Source organism: Lepisosteus oculatus, chromosome 21 (assembly GCF_040954835.1).
Source record: "Lepisosteus oculatus isolate fLepOcu1 chromosome 21, fLepOcu1.hap2, whole genome shotgun sequence".
Classification (NCBI taxonomy): domain Eukaryota; kingdom Metazoa; phylum Chordata; class Actinopteri; order Semionotiformes; family Lepisosteidae; genus Lepisosteus; species Lepisosteus oculatus.
The window spans coordinates 11,820,927-11,843,250 of NC_090716.1; the positions used below are offsets into that span (position 1 = coordinate 11,820,927).

The window sequence follows — 22,324 nt, forward strand, 5'->3', positions numbered from 1 at the left end:
ATGGAGACGGGACTGCTCTACTCTTACCACGTTTTGTGGATGACGTTTGTGCGTAAAATGCATGTTTTGGGGGGGGTATTATTGCACAAGCAAGTGCATCATCCGCGTACAGCCAGTGCGACGCATATGTCCAGCATTTGTCACTTCTGTTCCTGCAAGACAACCTTTCAACTTTGACCTTGCAGCCAGATTGTCAAGGTTTTTAACATCTTTCCAAATGCCATGCGTTCTTACAGGGAGATGGCACCAAGCGGTGAGACTAGAGTAGCACAGCAGTCTGGGGAAGTCTCGGAGAGTCGAAGTAGTTGCGTCGATCGCACAAGGCAAAACCGGTTTGGGGTTGCAAAAAAATTAAGGGTAAGCTGCAACCTTGCCAGATTTTATAACTGATGAGACGGCGCACCAAACCTTTTGCACCCAGGTACTAGCGAAACACATGTTAAAATTACTAGAAGCTTCGTTTACTCATAAAAGTGTCTGTGTGTTTTCAGGAGCTCAGCAAAGTGCTGTCCACTGTCAGCGTGGATATAGGGGGAGTTAACGAAATGATCGATGATGACGTTGACCATTTGTCCAATTACTTGGCGCACTTAAGAGGACGGCGAGTCAGGATCGCTGGGGACCACCGAATTCGGGCTTTGGCCGCGCCTCTGTCGGGAGACGAACCCTGCGCGCACAAGAATGAAGCACATTTAGGGCGCGACTTTGGGGAAGATGCCCTATGGGTTGCACATGGTGGTGAACACACAGTTATTGTATTCAAGGACAAGACTTGTACAACCAGTAAATATGGTAGTCCCCTAGACTCAAGTGTAACTGACGATTATAGAGGGTGCACAAACCAGGGAACAAAAGTAAAGGATTGCCACAGGTAATTACTTTATCATCATTGTAGTCAGCACTGTTGAGTCAGTGCTGTTTTTTTGGGTTGCTGTAACAACATATTTCGATAGTATCCAGATAATTATCTTTATGTTTTTAATGATAATACGGTATTAGTAGTCTACCAGAATATCTGAAAAAAATTCAGGTGGGTAGCTGCGTCAGCACGCGAAGGCTGCAAAGGAACAAGTAATAGGTTTATTCCATGCTGAAAAAAAGAAGAAAGAAAACAACATTTCGGCCGTGGAGCCTTCTTCAGAGGCTCTGGATTATCTGAAAAAATGTCACTGTTGTTTTCCTTATTCTGTACACCTTCAGGACTGTTTTTTTATTTGGTAACTTTAATTCTGAAAGAAGAAGTCAGTTTGATCTAAGTAATTTCACTTCCCTTACACTTACCTTAAAGATATGAAATGTCATTTAGTAGCCATGCCCTGTGTGTGTTGTACCTGGAACTATGGGATAAAGTGTATAAAATATCATGTTAATGGACCTTTCATTGATTTGGCTGATGCTAATGTGCTGCAGTTCTTTCTAGGAGTGCACCGCCCAGTGACTTGCTTGACAGGTCTCACGAATGTGTTCGCATTAGCCTCAACATCCACATGAAAGCAGGCAGCCAAGGCGCAGCACTGAAAGGGCCCTGTGATGGAGTCGACAGTCTGCCACGCAGCTGGGCAGAGGATGTTCAGAATGCTGCAGTGGTGAGCAGGGACGGCTCTGCCCAGGCGCGTGCAGCAGGGATGCAGGGGGCAGAGAAAGTGAGCCCAAACCCAGTGGATTGTGAGAAAGATCAGGAAGAGGACACTGCGCCAGAGAGCACAGCTTTATCACAAAGATCACACAGTGCGCAGAGCTCTCAGAAGAACATACAACGATTTCCTCACATAATATGCTTCACCACTCTATCTTGTATTTTATTGGTGCTTTCTTTCTACTGTATTTGTTACCGGAGTTACATTTGCTTCGCGACACAGTATTTCACCCCTAAGGGAATGAAACCAACATAAGTGTATGTAGAATAAAAATCAGAGCGTTGAAGTGGGCTTTTGTGATACTTGTGAGTCCTTTATCTGAAAAATGGGTTGGTGAGAGCTTTAATAGGCATTCAACTCTGCTTTTAGCCTACTCTAAAACAATGTTCATTGAACACTTTCCCAGGTATGAAGGCCAGCATGAAATGAAATATCTCAGATCTTATAATATGTGTTTTAGCTTAATAATGTGAGGGAAATGAACACCACCACAAACTTTTTTGCTACAAATGTCAATCTTGAACATACTGTACTAATCACCTGGAGTGTAAAACATCTTTGTGCTGCCTTGTAGAGGAATTGAGTGTCTAAACCAGTGCCTGGGGTATCCTGTCTCGCTCTCTGTCACCCATTTAATTCATTCATTTAACTGCTTTATCCAATTCAGGGTCGCGGGGGAGATGAAACCTATCCCAGCAATCAATTGACACAAGGCAGGATACACCCTGGATGGCACGCCAGTCCAGATATAGACACGTTAACACCAGGGTCAATTTTCCAAGAAGCTAATTTACCAGTATGTTTTTAGACAGTGGGAGGAAACCCACACAAACATGGGGAGAGCATACAAACTCCACACACATAGAACACAAGGGTTTGAACCCAGAGCTGCAGGGCAGCAATACGAACCCCTTCAGCATCGTGCTACGCCTCTCGGATTTGTCAGACAAAGAAAAAAATCTTGAGGCTAAAGATTGGGAGGCAGTAGATGGTACATTAGCTGGAACCCAGCTTTGTTCCAAAAGCAAGTAACTGGTATCAGTTCACAGGGGTTGGCGAGGAAAGTATTGTATCATTAAACCAAAAAGGACAGTCTAGGCACCTAAGTATTACCTTGATATAAACAGTGCAAATTATTACTTCTGAAGACTGCACAGCTGCAGTCGCAACAAGGGTGAAAGAGCCTTTGCATTTTCTCAATAAACATAATGAGGTGACTGACAATAATAATAACGTATTTAATACACTTAGTCTTTTTATGCATGAGTCCACAAAATAATGTTTGTTGTGTGAACAGTGGACATATTTACATTGGACAATGGAAGTGTGTGCAGATGGCTCATAGTGCCATCTATTTCAGTATGGGCAGCACTGGTAGCCCAGGTGCAGCAATTTCATCCAGTCTCCCAAAACCAGGCAGGTTAGGTTAGATTAGATTAGTTACCCTGTAATGTTCCTTTCCTTGGGCTGCTTTTTCACCCCAGTTTAACCGGTACTGGCTGAACTACAGAGAAAGGAACCAGCTGAACACAATGAGTGGATCCTCTCAATCCTCTGTGTCTTTTCTGGTGTTCTGAATAGAACCAGTTAGCCTAGTGTTAGTTATCCCTAATTAATGTGACTCATAATTAAGTCTAATGCTGTCATTTACAGCCCATGATATAATTACCGAGCATTGTATAAGTTACAATCGACAACAACCAATCGTCCTTCAGGGAAATAACCCATAGGTAACTTGTAGACATTTATCTTTTTCTATATACATTTCTCCTTAGGTCCCTGTAGCGTTAAATACAGAACTGGGACACAGCTATAGAAACATTTTAAAGATGTTTTTGTATGAGATATGTCGTTTCATTTTATTAAAAATTCATCAAGTCGTATAGTGTCGTCTGGGCAGTTCATACTCGGACTTTAGGGATAGCCCCACTGGACATCAGCTTTGCCCAAAGCAAACGTTAAAAATACCAAATTTCTGTTCAACAAAATGTCAGTTCCCCAGCTACCAGATAGACTTAATAGTCTTCGAGGTAATCATTTTCTCAATTTATTGCATTTGTAAATGGCAGGTTTGAGTCTCATCATATACTTAATTCGTATTACGTATTATATTCTCTTTTAAAAGTTTAATAATGTATTTAATCGGAGCAGGATCATTTAATAATCAAATGATTAATTAAGTTGTTAGCATTATAGACAGTAAATTGTTCTGCTGTACAGATCAACTTCTTAGATCTTGTGAGCGTCTGTAACTGTGCTCAGCACCATTGAGAAGGGCTTTTCACAAGCATTTTATTGCTGCTTGTTATTCCAGAATACACTATTCTCTAAAAACCGGTTCATGTCTCCATGTCACGATGTTTCATCACGTGGGATTTGATGCACAAACTTTTTAATGAAGCCAGTGACGATCAGAAGACCCCTACGCATCCTGCCATAAGTCCAAATTTAGCCAGAGTAATTAAGGTGAATGTAGACCTTGCTGTTTTCCCGTACTCTTTTGTGTTGCCGTTGAACACGGGGAAAGTTACGTGTTATGTGTCATGCATCCCGCGAGTTACTTTTCCTTCTCTATTGTAATACGTGACGTAATCAGGTACCGTAGCTCGCGTAAGCGTTACCCCCAAGGTAAGCTCTATACAGCCAAATGCTAACCCAATGCAATTATCCGGCTGTTATCCATCTTCGGCTCTTAAATCACTTCCATGAGAACATAATTGCATTGCAGCAATTTTTTCTTATCCACATGTACTGATGGGAGGGGAACGGGAGGAAATTAGGGGTGACGTCTAACCCGAGAAGCTGGGGGGACATCAGTTTATTTTTCTTGGCGGGGGTAGGGGAGAGGTAAATAAAAGCCACCGATAGACCTTACCCATTCCATCCGAAATTCCCGGCACCGAGAGCAGAATGGAAGAAAATATATTGTAATACTCGCATTTCTCTCTCTATTAACTGTCTGCTGAAATTCCACAAACCAACTCTTCACCTGATTTCTGGAAAGAGGCACTTACAAGTAGCAAACTTTTCAAGGTAAGATTTTAAATCTTGTACTGGTTCAGGGAATTAACAATAAATTCGCAGCCAAGCGAGCATCGAGCGAGATTTTGGAGAAACATCTGCCTTTGCCAAATAACATCGTAATGTACTTCGCTACAGTAATATTACTGAGAACAAATATTTATTTTGTTTTTGTACTTAATTCACGATGAAGTGGGCAAAGTCCTGAAAGTGACATTTATATTACAACGAATAATCCTAGCTGCCGCACTGCAGGCTGAAGATACTGTGTAAAATAATTAAATACTGTTTAAAACTACACCAGGCCAGAGAGAAAGTTTTTAGCTTAAAAGCGTATTGATGTGTGAGTCTTAAACTCTTCCACCCCTGTTTCTCTACAGATGCAGAAGTGTTTTGGTGTTCTTTGCGTATCACTTGTACTGTGTGCCACCCTGTCAGAGACGTTTGGATTGGTTCTTTCGGTATTTCTTCCAGATTTTCTTTTGTTATAATTATTTATGCAGTATGCTGTCTAAAATGTGCTCCCGATTTATCGTTTTACCGAGGAGCTTATCCTGTGCAAGTAGAAGGTTTTCTTTTCATTAACTTGACTGATACTGGTTTGTCATCCTGCGTGCTTCCTTGCATCCTGGTTGTCTATGTGACTTGCCGAGGGATATAAACTAAGAGAAATATTCATTTTGTCTATATTATCTAAAATTACACTGTCTTGCAAAAATGTAACTTAAATTCATTAAACCCTTAAAACCATACCTCACAACTTCATTGTTCTAGACCTCGATGAAGCAGTCAAACATTATTTTTATTTTGGCACTATATTTCAATACAGTATTTTAGTTATACTGTAGTAGTATGTGAATAGGGAGCTTTTAAAAAATCCTCTTAAAACGCAATAATTGCCCATGATTGCAACTAATCTGTAGGAAATTTAGACACCTGAGAAATATTATCCTGTTATTGTAATTGTTCTGAAGCGTATGCAGCTCATAATAGCAAGTCCATTAGACTTTTATTAGAACAATTATATCTTACAGAGAAGAAATATTTGAATGCTAATTAACTGCAATGTTACCTGCGTCTTGAAACTTCCTGCAGCAATTATGTAGTTGCTTTGCAATGGACAAAATACAACTGTACGAGATAATAAGATGCTTATTGCCTTTAATTTTAATAGAGAGTGTTAGGACTCGTATATTAAATTTGTTACATGCAGCAGTATATGGCCCAATCTTGATTTTCCACTATATTATTACTCCCTAGAGTGACACAACAGAAACTGTTATGAAATAGTCACGTTAATATGTCAGCGATCTTTTGCTTGAAATGTGCTGGATTATATTTAAATATCAGTGGCTCCGTCAATGCACTCAGAAGTAGGCAAATATCTGGATAACTTAATTATGAGTTCCTGAAGATATGTCATTTCAGTAATAATTTGTCACATAATTAAAGTAATTTTTAAAATGAATGCATTACCTCCAGCAGGTAAAATCATCTTTCTGAGGAGCTAACACTGAGGGATCTGCAATGAACAAGATCAATTAATTTTTTGTCTAGCATTTATAGAGACTTGGCAAGTAATTATAGAGCCAAGTTTAGAAAACAAATTGAATTATATATACTGTAAGTGGGGAACTTTTCCCTGTGCAATACTACGATCTGCTTTTGCATCACAAGGATGAGATCAGCAGTCCAGGTCTTCGAGACTGATGCTTAAATCTGACACAGAATAAGAATGATGAATCAGGATGGTCAGGTTTAATGAAAAGCTTTTGTGTTCAGTTCTCTTATGTCATGTGAATAGCCAGGCTAAAGCCTGGTAACTTTTTGTTGAAGAGGTGGACAGAAACTGTAGGTTACCTTCTTCCACAAAGCATTACACTTCAGCGGATAATAACCATTAATACAACCAGACGCCTGTTGATTTACTCAACCACATTTACATTTCTTACACAGACCACTTGCTGCTGCAAATCCTCATATCAAAGAGCATTTGATCACATTCATTTCCTTGGTGTACAGATTTACTTGACACCAAGGTCATTTCCAGCCAGTCCTTCTCTGGCTGCTCCACAGTTGAGTGGAATTAATTCTTATTCAAAAGGAAAACATTTTGACACAAACAATGTTATCGGATTTATGTGCCAATCTGTCCATTTCTCTTTTAGAAGAACGTGTTTAGTATATTGTTAGATAAGCAGATAAGTAATGTTTAATGTTTAATACAGTCAGTAGAATCATGTGCATGTATGGCAGTATTGTGGTATGGTGTATAGCACTGCTGCATCATGATCCTGGATTTCATTTCTGTGCTTAAATAATATCCAGGCATTCTGTGCTAAAGAGGCGCATTTACACGACATCTGTTAAATTGTCTGCAGACTCTGTAATGTTTTATTACTCTTTTATTGCACTTATGTTTCTGTTCATGATGCTACGCAGCAACTGGCTCTTGCTGCATTATCTCCATTTGTGACAAAAATGACTTTTTGTTTCTCCCTCTTGAAGGCGAAGGAAAAGAGAGGCTGGACTCTGAACAGCGCCGGGTATTTACTGGGGCCTCGTGAGTAAAAGCTATTTTTGTGATCACACTTTGGGTTAGAGGTTGTAAAATTACACTTTATAAATGGATAGTAAGTCAGCTGTTGGTATTATAGATGAAAGAAACTACTTTCTGCAAATAACCATGGGATTAGGTTTTGTGCTGTTAGTCAGGCTTGAATCAGAGTTTAGTTACTGTTATGCAAGTAAGCTACAAAAAAGGTTGGTTATTATTACATTTATATCTCTCTTTTGATACATTATTAATATATTCCATGTCTAAAACATTTATAAATTGCATTTGCAGCCCCTAATCTAATGTGTTTCCATTTTCACAAATCAAACCATCTTCAGATAGAAATTAATTCAAACAGGGATTAGTTGAGTAATAAAAACACTCACTTTGTTTGGCCAGCAATTAAAATGATCTAGATCAGTTAAACTAAACAATCGGCAGATCAAAATTTCCTTTTAATTGTTTCTCCTTTTCAAAGTTGTTGTCTTAGGAAGCCATACCAAATTAAATTATACATACAGACTTTCTGTTTTAATTGTTATGTTTATGTATCACTCATTTGAAATGCAGGGTAAAAATGAAGTGTGAATTTACCCAACAAAAGGATTTCTTTGCTGTATTAAAATAAATAGAAAGCATTACTGAGTTTTTATCTTCAATTCAGTTATTAGCGAGCAAGCAAGTTAATAATGAGTGTGTTTATTAAACTTAGTGTCCAACTCCTCTACCTTATGATTTTAAACTTACAGCTCTCCTATTTCATTATGTTCAAAATGTGACCCAATCATATAATTTGGAAATCATGTAATTTGCTAGTTATAAATATTGTTTAATTTTACCTATATTTTCCAATGAAGCATGTAATGTCCAGTCAAGGTCATCCACAGAGCCAAATAATAATAGTATCCAGTATCCATCAGCCACATTAAAAATCTCACAGTTAAATAAGAATTTAATTCGGCATCATAAAAGTGATGCAGCTAAATTAATTTTGAAAAATTAAATTCAGAAGAAATTTCAGGATTGATGAAGACAATGTTATATCTTATATCTGTATACTGGTTTACTCCCCATCTCTAACCTTTTGTTAAACATGGATAACCAGTCACTGTTTGAAAATCACTTCAGTGAAAACTCCATTATTTGTCACAGACACAAATATTTCAATATAGCATCCTTCCCCCTAGGAGCTGCTACGTAATGAAAAACCTGGAGCCACCTGCGAGCATGGTTTTATTTGTCCTTTTAATAGCTATGATTTTTTTCTTTACCATTTCAGCGGCAAGTATCTTATCCTGAATATAATCCTTCAGATTTCTTTCATTCTTTTCTTTTTTCGATATTCTGGAAATTACACATGAATAAATGACCTATTCTTCCATGCCGCTGTTGAAAAGCTGTCCCTGCCAAAAAAATAGATAACCTCAAGCATGATTACTAAGCCAGACCTGGCCTCCCACATACAGTATAAACGCTGGTCTTCCGCATTTTGAAAAGAAGAATGCAACTAAAATGCCCGTGATTCTTTTTTCCCCATTTAAAGGGTAAACCTATTTTAACAACTTCCATGAAATGAAAGTGTCATCCACATTCCGCTCTGCTTTGAAATGCAACACACATCTGTACTTGTGCATTCCCAGTCTCTGCACAGAGTGAATGTCAGTGTGCTGTAGTTGCATCGAAACCCTTCCTAGGAACCTACATGATGGAAGGTCAGGTTCCAGTTTGTGTAAGACTGGGTAAAATGCCATCATCCCTTTGTTTCAGGTCGTATTGAACACCTTATACAGATAAAGGATTCTCCCAGTGCAAGGGGGAGAGAAGAGCCGCTTGGTGAATGTAAGATAGTTTCTGCAGGTTACTAAAGTCGATTGAGGCATCACGTTTTGAAATGTCGTCTGTCGTGTTTTTTAATGTTACCTGTTAATATTCACAAGGAATAAACACTAAAAAAAGTATTAGGGTGGCATGGTGGCACAGTGGTTAGCCTTGTCGCCTCACAGCGCTGGGGCCCTGGGTTCAGTTCTGGACCTGGGGTGCTGTGTGTGTGTGTGGAGTTTGTGTGTCCCCCCTGTGGGGTTCTCCCCATGTGGGTGTCCGCCGGCTGCTCCCGTTTCCCCCCCACAGTCCAAAAACATACTGGTGGGTTAATTGGTTTCTGGGAAAATTGTCCCTCATCCTGTGTGCGTGTCGGTGTGTCTGGCCTGCAGTGGGCTGGTGTCCCGTCTATAGTGTACCCTGCCTTGTGCCTGTTGCTTGCTGGGATAGGCTCTGGCTCCTGTGTGACGCTGATTTGGATGAAGCGGTTAGAAAATGGATGGGTGAAACAGGTATAACACATTCATGTATAAAGACTAAATAGGAATAGAATTATCTGATATTATACTAAACAAGGCCTTTTTCATAGAAATTCATCAGTCTTTTCTTGGTGTTTATGCATGTGAATAAGACCTCTAATTTTTCAAAGACATCAGGAAATTATTTCAAAATGCTTCATTACAATTTATTTTTATTGGTCATGTTATTTTTTTAAACATGTAAAATATTAGCTCTGGTTTACTTTTTGTTAACCTAAAAGCTAATAGAGTAATGAACATGCCAACAGTCTTTAAGCAGTAGTGCCTATATGTGCTTTAATTCCTTGGTTATAGTTTTTTTCTGTGTTGCCTATTATGTGTTCTGTGTTCTCCTCTGTTGTTATTTTTGTCTATATTTGAAACAACAAATGACCGATTTCAGCACAAAGTGACCTCTGGAAAGACCTCTCACGCCCTAAGGACTAGAAGTATACAGGGTATCCATTTTGAGAGTTCCGTGTTTTACAAAGTAGTTAAGTGGCAGTTGTAAGTGCATTGAATGTCAGCCAGTGAAATACTAGTTGATTTCTCCCCAATCCTTGCTCAAATTGGGCTTTTAACAGAAATTCGGGAGGAGGTCAGATTCTAATCTCTCCTGCGTCTGCTGTCCTCTGTGTATTTATCTCACCTCTCTGGATCCTCTCCCTACAAATCCCTCTCCCATCCCTCCCTTCACCCCATCTTCACCCTTGAGCAGCGTCCAGGCTCATTCTTTATGGAAGTGGGGGTGAGGGCTCGGTCAGCCTCATCCTCAGCGAGGCTGTCATTCCTTCAGCTAGGCGTGGTGAACTGACTGAGCGCCTGCATCAGTCTGTGAGAGATCTTTCCAGTAGCCTTTGCAGGCCATCCTGAGCTGAAAGAAGTCAGTATGTACTGTTGTTGTTAACTCTGTCCTTCTTCATTCTTTAGAAAGACTGACTGTTTCTGGTTTGGCAGGCAAACTAAATAAAACATTGAACTGGATGTAGTGATCACAATGAAAAGCATGATATGCTGGCATTGGATTCAGATAACGGACTGTAACCGGTGGGGAGTTATAAACTGAAGGATAGAATTTAGCTTATGCAAGAACTGATTTATAAAATAACAAACTTTGGCATGCATGCTTGGCCTTTCTGTACATTTCATTCTGCTGTCTAATAAGGCTCACTCAAGGGTCAACGCTGTGTTTCATTTTTACAACTTAAAACAGACCTACCAAGAAAATCTCCTTGACTAACACTAGGTGGCCATGCAGTCAAAAACATGACTAATTGCATAATAACGTGCTTATACTGTAAGTAAACCCTGGTGAGAAGCTTCATTCTTCTTTCAGTTCCCCCTTTCCAAGCCTACGACAATACAAAAGATTTCTTGCATTTTTCATGTCTGTGCTTGTGTTTCCATTTATCACTAGTAAACTAAAATACAAAATGATTATGTAAGGAGCTAGAGCACCAAGAGATCAGAATTTGCTTCTTCATGTATATTACACTACTTAACCTTTTGAGAGCCTTCTCTTTTTTAAAGTGACTGTAATTTTCCATCCTGGTCGTGGATGGCTGGTGTTTCTGTAGGCTTTCAATGTCTCTTTAAAGCAGTAGCGACTAAAGAGTGGAGAGAAATAGTTAAGTTGGTCTAATTACGCCATTAATGAGATGATTAAAGTCATTAAGTGCTGAGCTGGAACATAAACCAGCAGAAGCACACTAGCCCTCCAGGACTGTGATAGGACTGGTTTATAACAACTGTATATACTTGTGAGCATTGCACATAAAATAACACTGACTTACATCCATATGATAAGGAGTGTTAACTTCAAGAACCTTAATTTGGATTGTCTAAACACGTGGAATGAATTAGTCCATTAAACATATTCCTTAAACTAGCACTGGCATGTGCATATAAGGAGGTTTGTTTGGAGCTCTATGGTTTTAAACTCCAAAGTATACACAGTACGTAAATCTTGTGTGTCTTTTCTTCTGTTTTCATAGATGCAGTGGACAATCACCGTTCTCTCAGCGATAAGCATGGCCTTGCCGGCAAACGTGAGCTGCAGCTGGAGGATGACATCAAATCAGGTAAGAGGCAGTTCAGATACGAGAAAATGTCCGAGAGTTAAAAAAGAAATATGTTCGGTAACTATTTGTTCTTGGCCACAGTTTTAACGTGCATGAACTACAAACATATTGTTATAGCTATAGGTGGCTATGGAAGTGTCTCTGAGAATCTCCATACAACGGGTAACATCTGGTGTCAACATTTCCAACTTCAAGGCAAGGGGATGTTTGATTGTGTTTTAAGGGGTCCAGATTCTGTGATCAAAGAAATCGTAAGATTTACCTTAGTTAAGTTCTGGGTAAATCAACAGGGAGACACCATATAGGAGGTTGGTGAAGCAGTGAAAGGCATCAAAAGGAAGAAGAGAGAGGTGGGGGGAGTGTTCTGTGTTCCAGATCAGACCCTTAAAAACCAGATTGGAGCTAAGTGTTCAGAACTTAAGAGAGCTTGCTGAACTCCGATTTCCTGTGTGAGGAATCCGTAGGTTAAAAACAGCCTCTCCTGGTTTGTGGGTGAATTTTAGAATAGAGAAATAGGTTCCCATTCATTTGGTGGCATCTGGGGATTACAGAGTGAGGGTTTAACTGCAGGTTGTATTCCATATAGATGAGAAGGCAGCTTATCTCTTATTTTGTCTTTTGTAGGTGTTACATAAGAGTTTGAATAATTGGTAACAGTCTGGGTGGTTAAGACATTAGGCCTCTGGATACCTTATTTGAAAGTTTGTACATAGTGTGACATAGTGTTGTATGTTTATGTTCTGTGTTGGTTAGAGTGTTTACTGTCATTGCTAATATATATTTAACTAGGTGTGCCTGAATTATTACTCTTTTTACCTAAGCTGTGCCAAAGAACAAAGAATTCTGACCCTAACTATACCAACCACATGGGTATCATCCTGACAAAATAATTTACAAGTGGGGGGTTATGATTATTTAATTTACTTATTGATTAATCCGATCAGTCACTTCGTGAAATTTATTTGGTTTCGTAGCCCCTTATGTGTAACAACATGTTGGTACATTAGGCTGTTTTTTCCAATGCACAATCCAATGTAGTTTTACTAAAAAGCCTGTAATTCCTCTGTTGTGGAACAGGCATATTCGGAATGTGGAGGACTCCATTCAGTTGAAGCATCACCAGTTAGTGTATACCATTGCAGTTAGCGGGAGCAAAACACGATATACTGACAGGGCATTTTCAGTTTTCTGCTCAGCAGTTTTTTTTTCAATTCACACAACAAGTTTATCCAATTTTGCAGGTTCACTAAGAATAAGCGATGAGAATGTAATACGTACTGTGATTGACTTCCTGACTTACCTGAGGCTGAAAGGTAAGCCCATTATTATCACTTGTAATTAGGACTTCACTGTTCTAGACTAGCTGCAACCAGAAGTGAATTATAGTGTTAAGGTCAGCCACATGACCTGTGCAGAGCATATTGAGTGAGTGTGCAAATTTCCCAAAAGCAATGACTTGCATAATTTGGGGCAAAACCGATGAACAATAATAATTAAGCAGCATTAGGACAATTATTATTACATAATTTTATCCAAAGCAGCTTACATTTGTACTCTTTTATAGAGCTGGGTATATAAATGAATAAAACATTCACAACACATTTAACTGGAAAAATGAAATCATAACAACCTGTTTGTTTGTATGAATGTTTCCACATTGTGACAGTTTATAATAGTAAAGGTTATAGCTGTGGGTGAAACACTTGACAAGTTTTGCCATGTTTTTGGTGTTTTGTTGGCATTTCTCGTCCTCATTCTTTCAGAAATGGGAGCTCTTGACAACTTGCACCCTTCGCTCACGTCAGAAGAGGTCGCTCAGCCATAGCCTGCATGTTGCCCTGTGTAAAGCTGCTGTTCTGGGAGTCCAGACCCTTTGAAATGCTTTTGAGTGAACTCAGATACTCTTGGTGGTCCAGCTGATTTTTGTTTACACTACTCTTATAATGCCATCTGGTGGTGACTCTTTCATGGTATCTGCTTACTGCTTTCTGTAAGAATATAAATTAACAAGACAAAGATTTTTTTGTTATAAAACAATGTCTTGTTGAATAAACTAGGTAACTGCATTGGTCCTATTTGTCGACAGTATTTCTTTCTATTTAACATGAACTAAAATGTCTTTTGAACCCTCAAAAGTGTCAGCTGTCACTTTTCTCTCGTTTTAAATGTGGGCAATGTCAGATGATTAAAAACTGCTGGTTGACCCTGAGGCTGTAACTGGGCTTCCACACATCACATGCTTACGCTCAAGGACGATTACAAAATAACACATTTCTTTTTCTGCTTCCTCGAACTTATTTTCAGACGGGGAAACACAGAATCCTGAATTAGCAGTTTTTAAGGTTACAAAAGAGGGAGAGTGACTCAGCATCTGCTCCTTTGGTTGTTAGTAACCTGAGGACCTTGTATCCATCTTATTTCGTGAAATATCCTAGGCAGCCTGCTTGAAGGTGTGGATTGTTACAAACTCCCACAATCCTTTGTCTAAGCCCCTCCCCTTCTTTTAGACCTGATTCCCCTTGTCTGTGTTTCATTGTTGATCCTGAGGAAGTTCCTTGGTTTAATTTTGCCTTTCAGGATTTTGAATACTTTCATTACGTCTTCTCATAATCTTTCCTGTTTCATGGCTGAAGAGTTCCTTAACTTAGATGAATTAGCAGGTCTCAACATAAAACAATGTAGTGCCCAGTATGTATTTCTGCTGAGATACGACTTACGTTCTCTTCATTTTCATACTTTTCTACTAAGAAAAACAAACTACAGAATTGATCAGAATTGATGGACCTGTCACAGAGGTTAAAATGAGCATTTTGGGATAATATCTACAACTTGGGCTAGTACCAGTATCTAAACTTTTATAATTAACAAAGTCAGCACATGAAGTCCTGTGAAGCAAAATCTGAAAAGAATACTGCAGGGTGTAATCTCTCCTCCGCCCTAATGCCCAGATGTTATGCTGTACAGTGAATTACTAAGCATTTGACACTTCAGATCACCACATATCTCAGGAATGCCTTGAAGCAATGAGGTGAGTGACATGTCTCAGGTATGGGACAGCTTGATTTGAAGTAGTGAAATGTGCTGTTGAGGAGGACTTATACTCAACATAGAAGTTAATTGGTGTACATATTATGTGACATCCTTCACTTTTCTCATCTAACATGCACGGCTCTTGTAGAATACAAAAACATGGATTCTTTCCAAACACCCCCTTGCACTTTTATCCGGTTGTATTTTAACATGAATGGACTAACTCGCTTAGAGCAAAAAGAACAAAGTACATTTTCATGTCAAACATTGGCCAGTAGGTTATTTACATTGATATAATAATTAAATGATATACTGTGAGTGCCTGTAACTCTTAATTTGCACAAATGTTTTGAGGCTAGATCATGTGCATTTATGTCAAAGAACACTACAGACCATTTTTTTCACTACAGACCCACAATATGTAATTTAAGTCCATATTTATATATCTACCAATTTTCTAATAAATACCAGACTATTGCAGGGAAAACACAGACACATGCACTCACACCAGGGCCAATTTTCCCAGATGCCAATAAACCTACAGTACCAATATGTTTGACCTGTAGGAGGAAACCAGAACACCTGGCAAAAGCCCAGCAGAACACAGGGAGAACATGCAAGCTCCACACAGACAGCACCCCAGGTCCTGAATTGAATCCAGATCCCAGTGCTGTGAGGCAGCAATGCTGACCCCTGTGTCACTGTGCTGTCCCGTAATCTAAATCATTTTTACCAACAAAATTCGAGGTTAAAACATTTCTAAAACCAAATATTCCTGACATAATAATCCCATTTCCCTTATGAAAATGAAGAAATGTATTTGGATATTTTGCTGGTGTGCTGCTATCGGCTGTGACAAAGGTTAATATTGCATTTCAGCATACTCGCACACAATAGTGCACAACCCAGCAATGGAACAGACAATTAAAAAACAGTTCATCCTTTTCATTTGGATTTGTCTTGCGTTTTTACATTTCTACTCTTTCTGAGAAGGCTGCATGAATAAGTATGAAATTTCTACACAAAAATTGTGGAACCTCAAAACTACAGACTTGCTGAATTTCAGATCGTGAACCAGCTCATCCAAGGTATTAAAAGAACAGACTTCAGAAGCACAGTTTTCCAATACAACCTTTAATCTTGGCAAGATTCAGTTATGATATTTTTACCAAGGAAGGGGCTTTCCATCATAGCTCAAAAATCCACCATTTTCCTTCTCGGATAAGCTGGCAATCACTTTGAGAACTGAAGAAATGCTGTCTTCTTTACTCAAAGGAGCCTGTAAAAACATGCACAAAAACATACTATTTAGTAACCCAGAGTATCATTAATTAACCATAACTTTTACTTTGATTCACTGACACAGCTACAGTATATGTGTACAACGAATTGATTATGATGATTTCTAGATTCTACATTTAAGAATGGATTGTTGTTTTACTTGATTATAAAACAACATACAACAGATGTCATAACTACCAATAAAAGTTTGTCATGAAAAAGTATGGATTGTGAAAGACAAAAGCCAGCATTTTCCCTTTCTGACTTTATATAACATAAGAGGGAAGGTCAAAAGGTACTATTGTTTTGAGAATTGTCCACGAGGCGTGCAGTACAAAGGGAGAAGACATAAGTTCAAACACATCCATACTCTTCTGCCCCCACTTCACAAAGCTATGCAAGCCTTCATCTTGAAGTGATAGTGGATGAACTTTGAGCCTTTCACAGGGTACAGCCCGGACCTCGTTACGATCACTGACGTTCGCAGCTTGCTTCCTCAGCCTGAGCAGATGAAAGAAAGTCTTAAAATGTCTTCACCAATATCTAAAAGGTCCAAATCATTTCCAAGTGTACTGCTCATGGACGGGGGGTGCGGGGTTCGTATGTTCTCCCTGGGTTTCTAGGGGTCTCCTCCAGCTGCTCTGGTTTCCCCTGCCAGTCCAAAGCCATACTGGTAGGCTAACTGGCGTCTGGGGAGATCAGCCCGGGAGCGAGTGCGTGCGTGCGTGTGTGCGTGCGTGCGTGCGTGCGTGCGTGCGTGCGTGCGTGCCTGCCCTGCGATGGGCTGGCCTCCTGTGCAGGGTGCGCTCTGCTGTGTGCCCTTTCGCTTGCTCCTGCTCCTCCACAACCCTGAACTGGAGGAAACGGTTAGAAAACGGGAGGGTGGATGTTCATGGACATGAACGGCTTTTTTGTCACCCACTTTGACGTGGACCAAGGAAACTGGCACGGTAGCCAGTAACTCTCCTGCAAATGCAGCTGAGGCCGCAATCATGCAAGGAGCAGTGTGACTCATGGTGAGGGCAACAGTCCTCTGAGTCCCCCTGCAGTCCAGGCTTTCCAAAAAAATAAAACGTGTCTTCCCCACGTGCAACACAGACCTTCTTTATTTGATTCACTTTCATCATTTATGAAGTAACTGAGATCTGACTGTTGCCTCCAATATTCACTGGCTGTGTTTCCATAGGTCTCTCTTAGGTAATGCATTACAGTTATTTCAGACAAAAACAAAGATTCCAGTTTTAAGATATACAAGTCCAGTCATGCAACAACACTTGCCTCTGCCCCCCCCATATCAGTGCGGACCCAGCCTGGGTGGATGGCTGTGCACAGGATACCGTCTGCCTCTAAATCAACAGCCAGACAGCGAGTCACCATGTTCAGAGCCGCCTGAAGGACGAAAGAAAACTTGCTGAGAAAGTGATGGAAACGGCAAGTAAGTATGGCTGTGCAAAAGAATTAGAGGCAATTTCACTGGGGTTTTGAAACATAAAACTCACACTTTCAGGTTTCTTCAGTTCCTACAGTAAATAATCTGGGAAGCAGAAAAAGCCCAAGAATATATAATGAGAAAATACTTGAGCTATATGTGAGTTTCTCACAAATTAATTTAGAGGTGGAGTATCAAAGTACAATATTCACAGTAACATAAAATATACTATTCTAGGACCATCTAGAAGCACAGACTCCTTCTACCTTTGATGTTCTGTAAGGGCAACACTTCAACCCTGCCACAGGCTGGCAGTGCAGTTCAATTGATCCCAGCATGGAGGAGATGTTGATGATGGCTGCTCTGTGGATGCCCATTCCTGTGCTCTTTGCTGCAGCTTTTCTCAACAGGGGCAAAAATGCCTACAGGAGAAAAGAACAAGGAAACGTAAAAAAATAAAAGGGAATTTCTGACCGCCCGTTTTTCTAATTCATATGTTAAAACCACAACCAAGTGGGTCTGTCTCTCTTTTTGATGTGCAGTTTCCAGTCCTACACTTACAACTGTCGAAACGAGAGTGAAACTGGCCAATTCTAAGATATTACAGTGTGAGAGCTTACTGCAAAACCGTTTAGCTAATTCACTAGAGGTTGAAAGTTAATACACAATTATTCAAGCATCCCTGAAAAATATGACCTCCAATATTTTTTTAAATGGTTGGATATAAATAAGACCTTTATCCTTTAGTCAAACTCTACTTGAATGTATGAGTGCTTTGTAAGACCTAAACAAGCATGCAGCACTTTGAAGCACATTTCTTCACACGCATTTACCTTGGTGATCATGAGAGGAGACACAGTATTAGTTTCGAAGTTTTTCATCATGCCTTCAGCCGTCACCGTCTCAATGTCTCCAGAGATCATAATCCCAGCATTGTTAATCAAGCAGTTCAGCCCTTCGTCTCCAACCAGAGACCCCACCTCTTGCAAGGCTTTCTCTATGCTCCCTTGGCTGACAACATCTGCCACAGAGAAGAAAAGAAAATTTTGCAAATTACTGGAGAGTATTGTAGAACTGGTGGAACTGGTTGCATTCATGAACACCACATTTCCTATTCCTCCTGAGAAAGTTGCTATTATCAACCATGTAGTCACACCCTAAGGGATTGTAGACACGTGGAACTATGTGACTGCACCATTCTAGCTACCAGAGAAGCAGTTCTTGTGATTCTCTCAGGAAATTATGTTTACTTACCAAGAGGTACCACATGTAGACCTTTGTATTTTTCAGACAGTTCCTTTAGCTCCTGTTTCAGACAAGACATAGAATTAGTCAGTTTCACCAGCTGAAAAATTAACTTTAAAAATGTAACTCTACAACGTTAAGTAACTCGACCTGCACTGCAACTTCTGCTAATTAATCTCAGTATTCAGTACACTTGCAGCACAAGTGTTACTCATTTTAAGCTTTTGCCCAGTTATTAATGTTTTATTCGGTTGTGCAGTAGGAGTTCTATTGTTCTTATTTTATGCAGTTTAATGCACGTTTAAGTTACAGTACGGTATATCGACTTCTCTGCTTCAGTTTGTAGACGGGTTTACTTTAATAAATACACATTTCCTTGTGTTCCGATCGGTCATACTGGGTCATGTGAGAAGGAAAGAGAGAGAGAAGGAATGAAGTGAGGTGGAAATGTGACAGTGAAAAATAACATGCGTGGAAATAATATCCGTCTCCATGCAGGTCCCACCCTCACATGCGGAGTGCTCAACCGCCAACACACGGCCTCTACAGGTCTACAATAACCCACACTTACGAAATCCGGACACTTACGAAATACATTACGTTTACGTCTGCTGTACCTTGGCTGCTGCCGGCTCCCGGGCAGTTGCGATTATTTTCAGCGGTCTGTGGTTCCCTGTTACCAGCTGTTTCACCATCTGCAAGCCGAGGCCGCGACCGGCTCCGGTAATGAGCACCGTGCGGCAGCTCTGAAACTCTGCGCCCATGGCTGGACCGTCCGCGGACAACCACTGCTTTCTTCACTACTTCAGATGCAGTCCCGCAGCTCTGTATTTCAGTATTTTGCACCACCCCCCTCCCCCCCCGATGGTACGTCAGACTGAAAGGGGAGTCGCTGTAATTTTAATTTCGTAACACAGCGTCTTCGTTTGCTATGCGCTTAGGCGCTTGTGCCGGTGCGAGTAACACATGCAGACCAGCTTATTCAAATCCAGGGAACTGAAATTTCACCCACCCCCCGTCCATTCAGGACGGAACACACCGATGGACTTAATAAATGAACAGTATGATCATATATTAGTGACCTGCGAAGCTCAAAATTTAAAACTAGAACCGTTTGGTTTTCAAGAATCACAGAAGTTTTTACCACTAGAGAGAAATTAATTTTGCATGAAAGTCTCGAACTGGTAGAAGAGAAACGTCAGTAACGTTTGAGCACTTCTTTTCTTATGAGCGCCTAAAATGAAAAACAGATGGAAATATACATTTCTAATCACAGATTTCCATAGTGAAAAAACTTGGAAGATGTGTTTTTATAAATAGAAATAACTGGTGCTTCAACATATACAGTACATCTCTTACAGTTTCTTAATTAGATCTTTAGATGAAAAGATTTTCTAGCTTTTCAGTGAGTCCACTTAAATCAGACTTCTTGAACTCAGATTCTGAGGCAGACAAAAACTAATAATTTGGTGTGACTGGAACCACAGGGGCACTGTGCAGCCATATGACCTTGGAGTGTTATCTAAAGATGACTAGGCGTCTACATGGGGTGGGTTTTGCCTGAACATCCACAGAAACAAGCAGTTGCTTGTGTGTCTCATACCCGTGTTGAAGTACACAATCCCACAGCTTTGGCCCCATAGTTGGGGTAGACAGCCCGCAGAAACAAGGTCTTTTAAATAGAAGCATGAAACAGAATTCACAGAAGTGCAAATACCGTGTTCCCCTGTCCAGCACAAAGTACGGCACCGGGACTGGCGGTGATTCTAATGGGCTGTAATGTCGTGTAATGGCACAGAATGGCTGCAATTCTTCAAACCTCCCAGCAGGTGGCAGCACCTGAGGTCCGTGTGAGTGATTTCAGCTTGGCTAAGAACTGAATCTATCAATCTTATTGACTGGTTGTATTTTAACATGAACTGAATAACTCACTTAGAGCAAATAGAACAAAAGTACATTTTCATGTCAAACAGTGCCCAGTAGGCATTTACATTGATATAATAATTAAATGATATATTGTGAGTGCCTCTAACTCTTCATTTCCACAAATGTTTTGAGGGTAGATCAAATGCATTTATGTCAAACAACACTTCAAAACCATTTTCTTCCACACAGTATGTAATTTAATTCCATCTATGCATCTATTTTCTAACCGCTTAATCCAGTTCAGAGTTGCAGGGGAGCCAGGGCCTATCCCAGCAAGCAAGAGGCACAAAGTGGGGTATATGTTGGAATGGACACCAAGTCAATCCAGAGCAGACTTCAGAACAGTTTCCCAATACAATCTTTAAAGCTGGGAAGCAACGACTGCAACATTTTACCAAGGCAAGGGTTTTCCATCATAATTCAGAAGATCACCATTTTCCTTCTCAGATAAGTTAGCAATCACTTTGAACAGTGAAGAAATGCTCTCTTCTTTAGTCAAAGGAGCCTGTAAAAACATGCACAGAAACATACTATTTAGTAACCCAGAGTATCTCAAAATAACCACACCTGTTGATTTTATTCACTAACACAAAAACAAAAGCTCTTTGTGAACTATAATTTCGTTATGATGATATTTACAGTCGGATTAAAAAATATTTTTTGTTTTACTTTATTTCTAAATACTGAAAATTCAATTTCCAGCCTACATGAGCAAAATATTTCTTTCAGCAACCAGACTCACTCCTGCTATGAAAGAACTCTCAAACTCTGATGTAGGAATTTGATCCAGATTTTAAAAACCCAACAATTTATACACAATGTTAAACCAGGGGATAAGACTGAGATCAACAATGATAGAAGGTCCTGAGAAAATTAAGACAACAAACATTCAGGATAGAAAGTAGAAGACATTTCTTTAAACTATAGTCATAAAGAGTCCAAAATAAACGTCTTAGCTATATTGTTGAATTTAATTCTGGTGGATCCTTTAATAAACTGTTTGAAATTTAGGCTACAGGCAAAACAAGATGGGTGGAAGAGCCTCCTCTCATTTGTTAACAATGTTCCACGATGAAGTGTTTTTGAAGGAATCTAATGAAAAGAAAAACATCTATATTTACACATTAAAGACACTTCACTTACAATTATTTATGAAAAAGTATGGATCATATAACTATAAACCATTTATCCTTTCCGTCTTCATAAAGGATAAGAGATAACGGGGAAGACATGTTTCAACACTGCTTTGGCTTCTAGCAAAACTGGCCCTGGTGTGAACGTTGGATTGGCATCCCATCCAGGGTGTAGCCTGCCTTATGCCCTTTGCTTACCACAATAAGCTCTGGCAGTTAGAAAATGGATGGATTTAGGTTCCGACCCGGTTCTAGTTTTTATCTTGTCTGTTTTTGGATGGACCTCCCAGTTTTGGATTCCCCCTTTGGATTTCTACTGGATTGTTTGCCCCGGACTCACCCCCCTGAACACCAGCGCACCAAGGGTACACCCCCCCGTTTTGATCCCCGTTTCCTGCATGAGATTTATAAGTTAATTAACGATAACCTGGGGTTTCACGCAGACACAGACACGAACCCTTACATTCACCGTTACAAAGCCCCATGGACAACCCTGTACTGTTGTCCTGAAAAAGGTGGGCAGATCTTATGATGCATAGTAGCGGCAGTTCTTTACAAACTACGTTAATTGCCGAGTGTTTCACCACGAAACAAAGACAGGAATTCAGAAACAAAAAAGTTCTAAAAGCCCTCATTTAAAAAAAAAAA

The 22,324-nt window shown here is 39.9% G+C and overlaps 3 protein-coding genes across 4 annotated transcripts; 2 read left to right on the plus strand and 1 right to left on the minus strand.

The window, feature by feature from the left end:
* The first annotated feature begins 83 nt into the window (after positions 1 to 83).
* Positions 84 to 1,928, plus strand: LOC107075777 (uncharacterized). Its single transcript, XM_015338106.2, has 3 exons — positions 84 to 357; positions 492 to 871; positions 1,421 to 1,928. The coding sequence occupies exons 1-3, from the start codon at positions 223 to 225 to the stop codon at positions 1,890 to 1,892; spliced, it is 987 nt and encodes a 328-aa protein (XP_015193592.2). The 5' UTR covers positions 84 to 222; the 3' UTR covers positions 1,893 to 1,928.
* Positions 1,929 to 4,474: 2,546 nt separating this feature from the next.
* On the plus strand, positions 4,475 to 13,703 carry gal (galanin/GMAP prepropeptide). Of its 2 annotated transcripts, XM_015338090.2 has the most exons (7): positions 4,475 to 4,670; positions 5,039 to 5,119; positions 7,167 to 7,221; positions 8,983 to 9,054; positions 11,546 to 11,632; positions 12,874 to 12,945; positions 13,396 to 13,703. In XM_015338090.2, the coding sequence occupies exons 2-7, from the start codon at positions 5,039 to 5,041 to the stop codon at positions 13,455 to 13,457; spliced, it is 429 nt and encodes a 142-aa protein (XP_015193576.1). In that variant the 5' UTR covers positions 4,475 to 4,670; the 3' UTR covers positions 13,458 to 13,703. The 2 variants fall into 2 exon arrangements, with proteins under 2 accessions (XP_015193576.1, XP_006642531.1); XM_006642468.3 differs by lacking the exon at positions 8,983 to 9,054 and having other exon boundaries at positions 4,478 to 4,670.
* A 2,077-nt stretch (positions 13,704 to 15,780) lies between these two features.
* LOC102686711 (C-signal-like) lies at positions 15,781 to 19,544 on the minus strand. Its single transcript, XM_006642467.3, has 6 exons — positions 19,235 to 19,544; positions 18,627 to 18,678; positions 18,206 to 18,393; positions 17,639 to 17,794; positions 17,222 to 17,332; positions 15,781 to 15,941 (listed from the first exon to the last, which is right to left on the minus strand). Exons 1-6 carry the CDS (start codon positions 19,379 to 19,381, stop codon positions 15,828 to 15,830), a joined length of 768 nt encoding a protein of 255 aa, XP_006642530.2. The 5' UTR covers positions 19,382 to 19,544; the 3' UTR covers positions 15,781 to 15,827.
* Between the last annotated feature and the right edge of the window lie 2,780 nt (positions 19,545 to 22,324).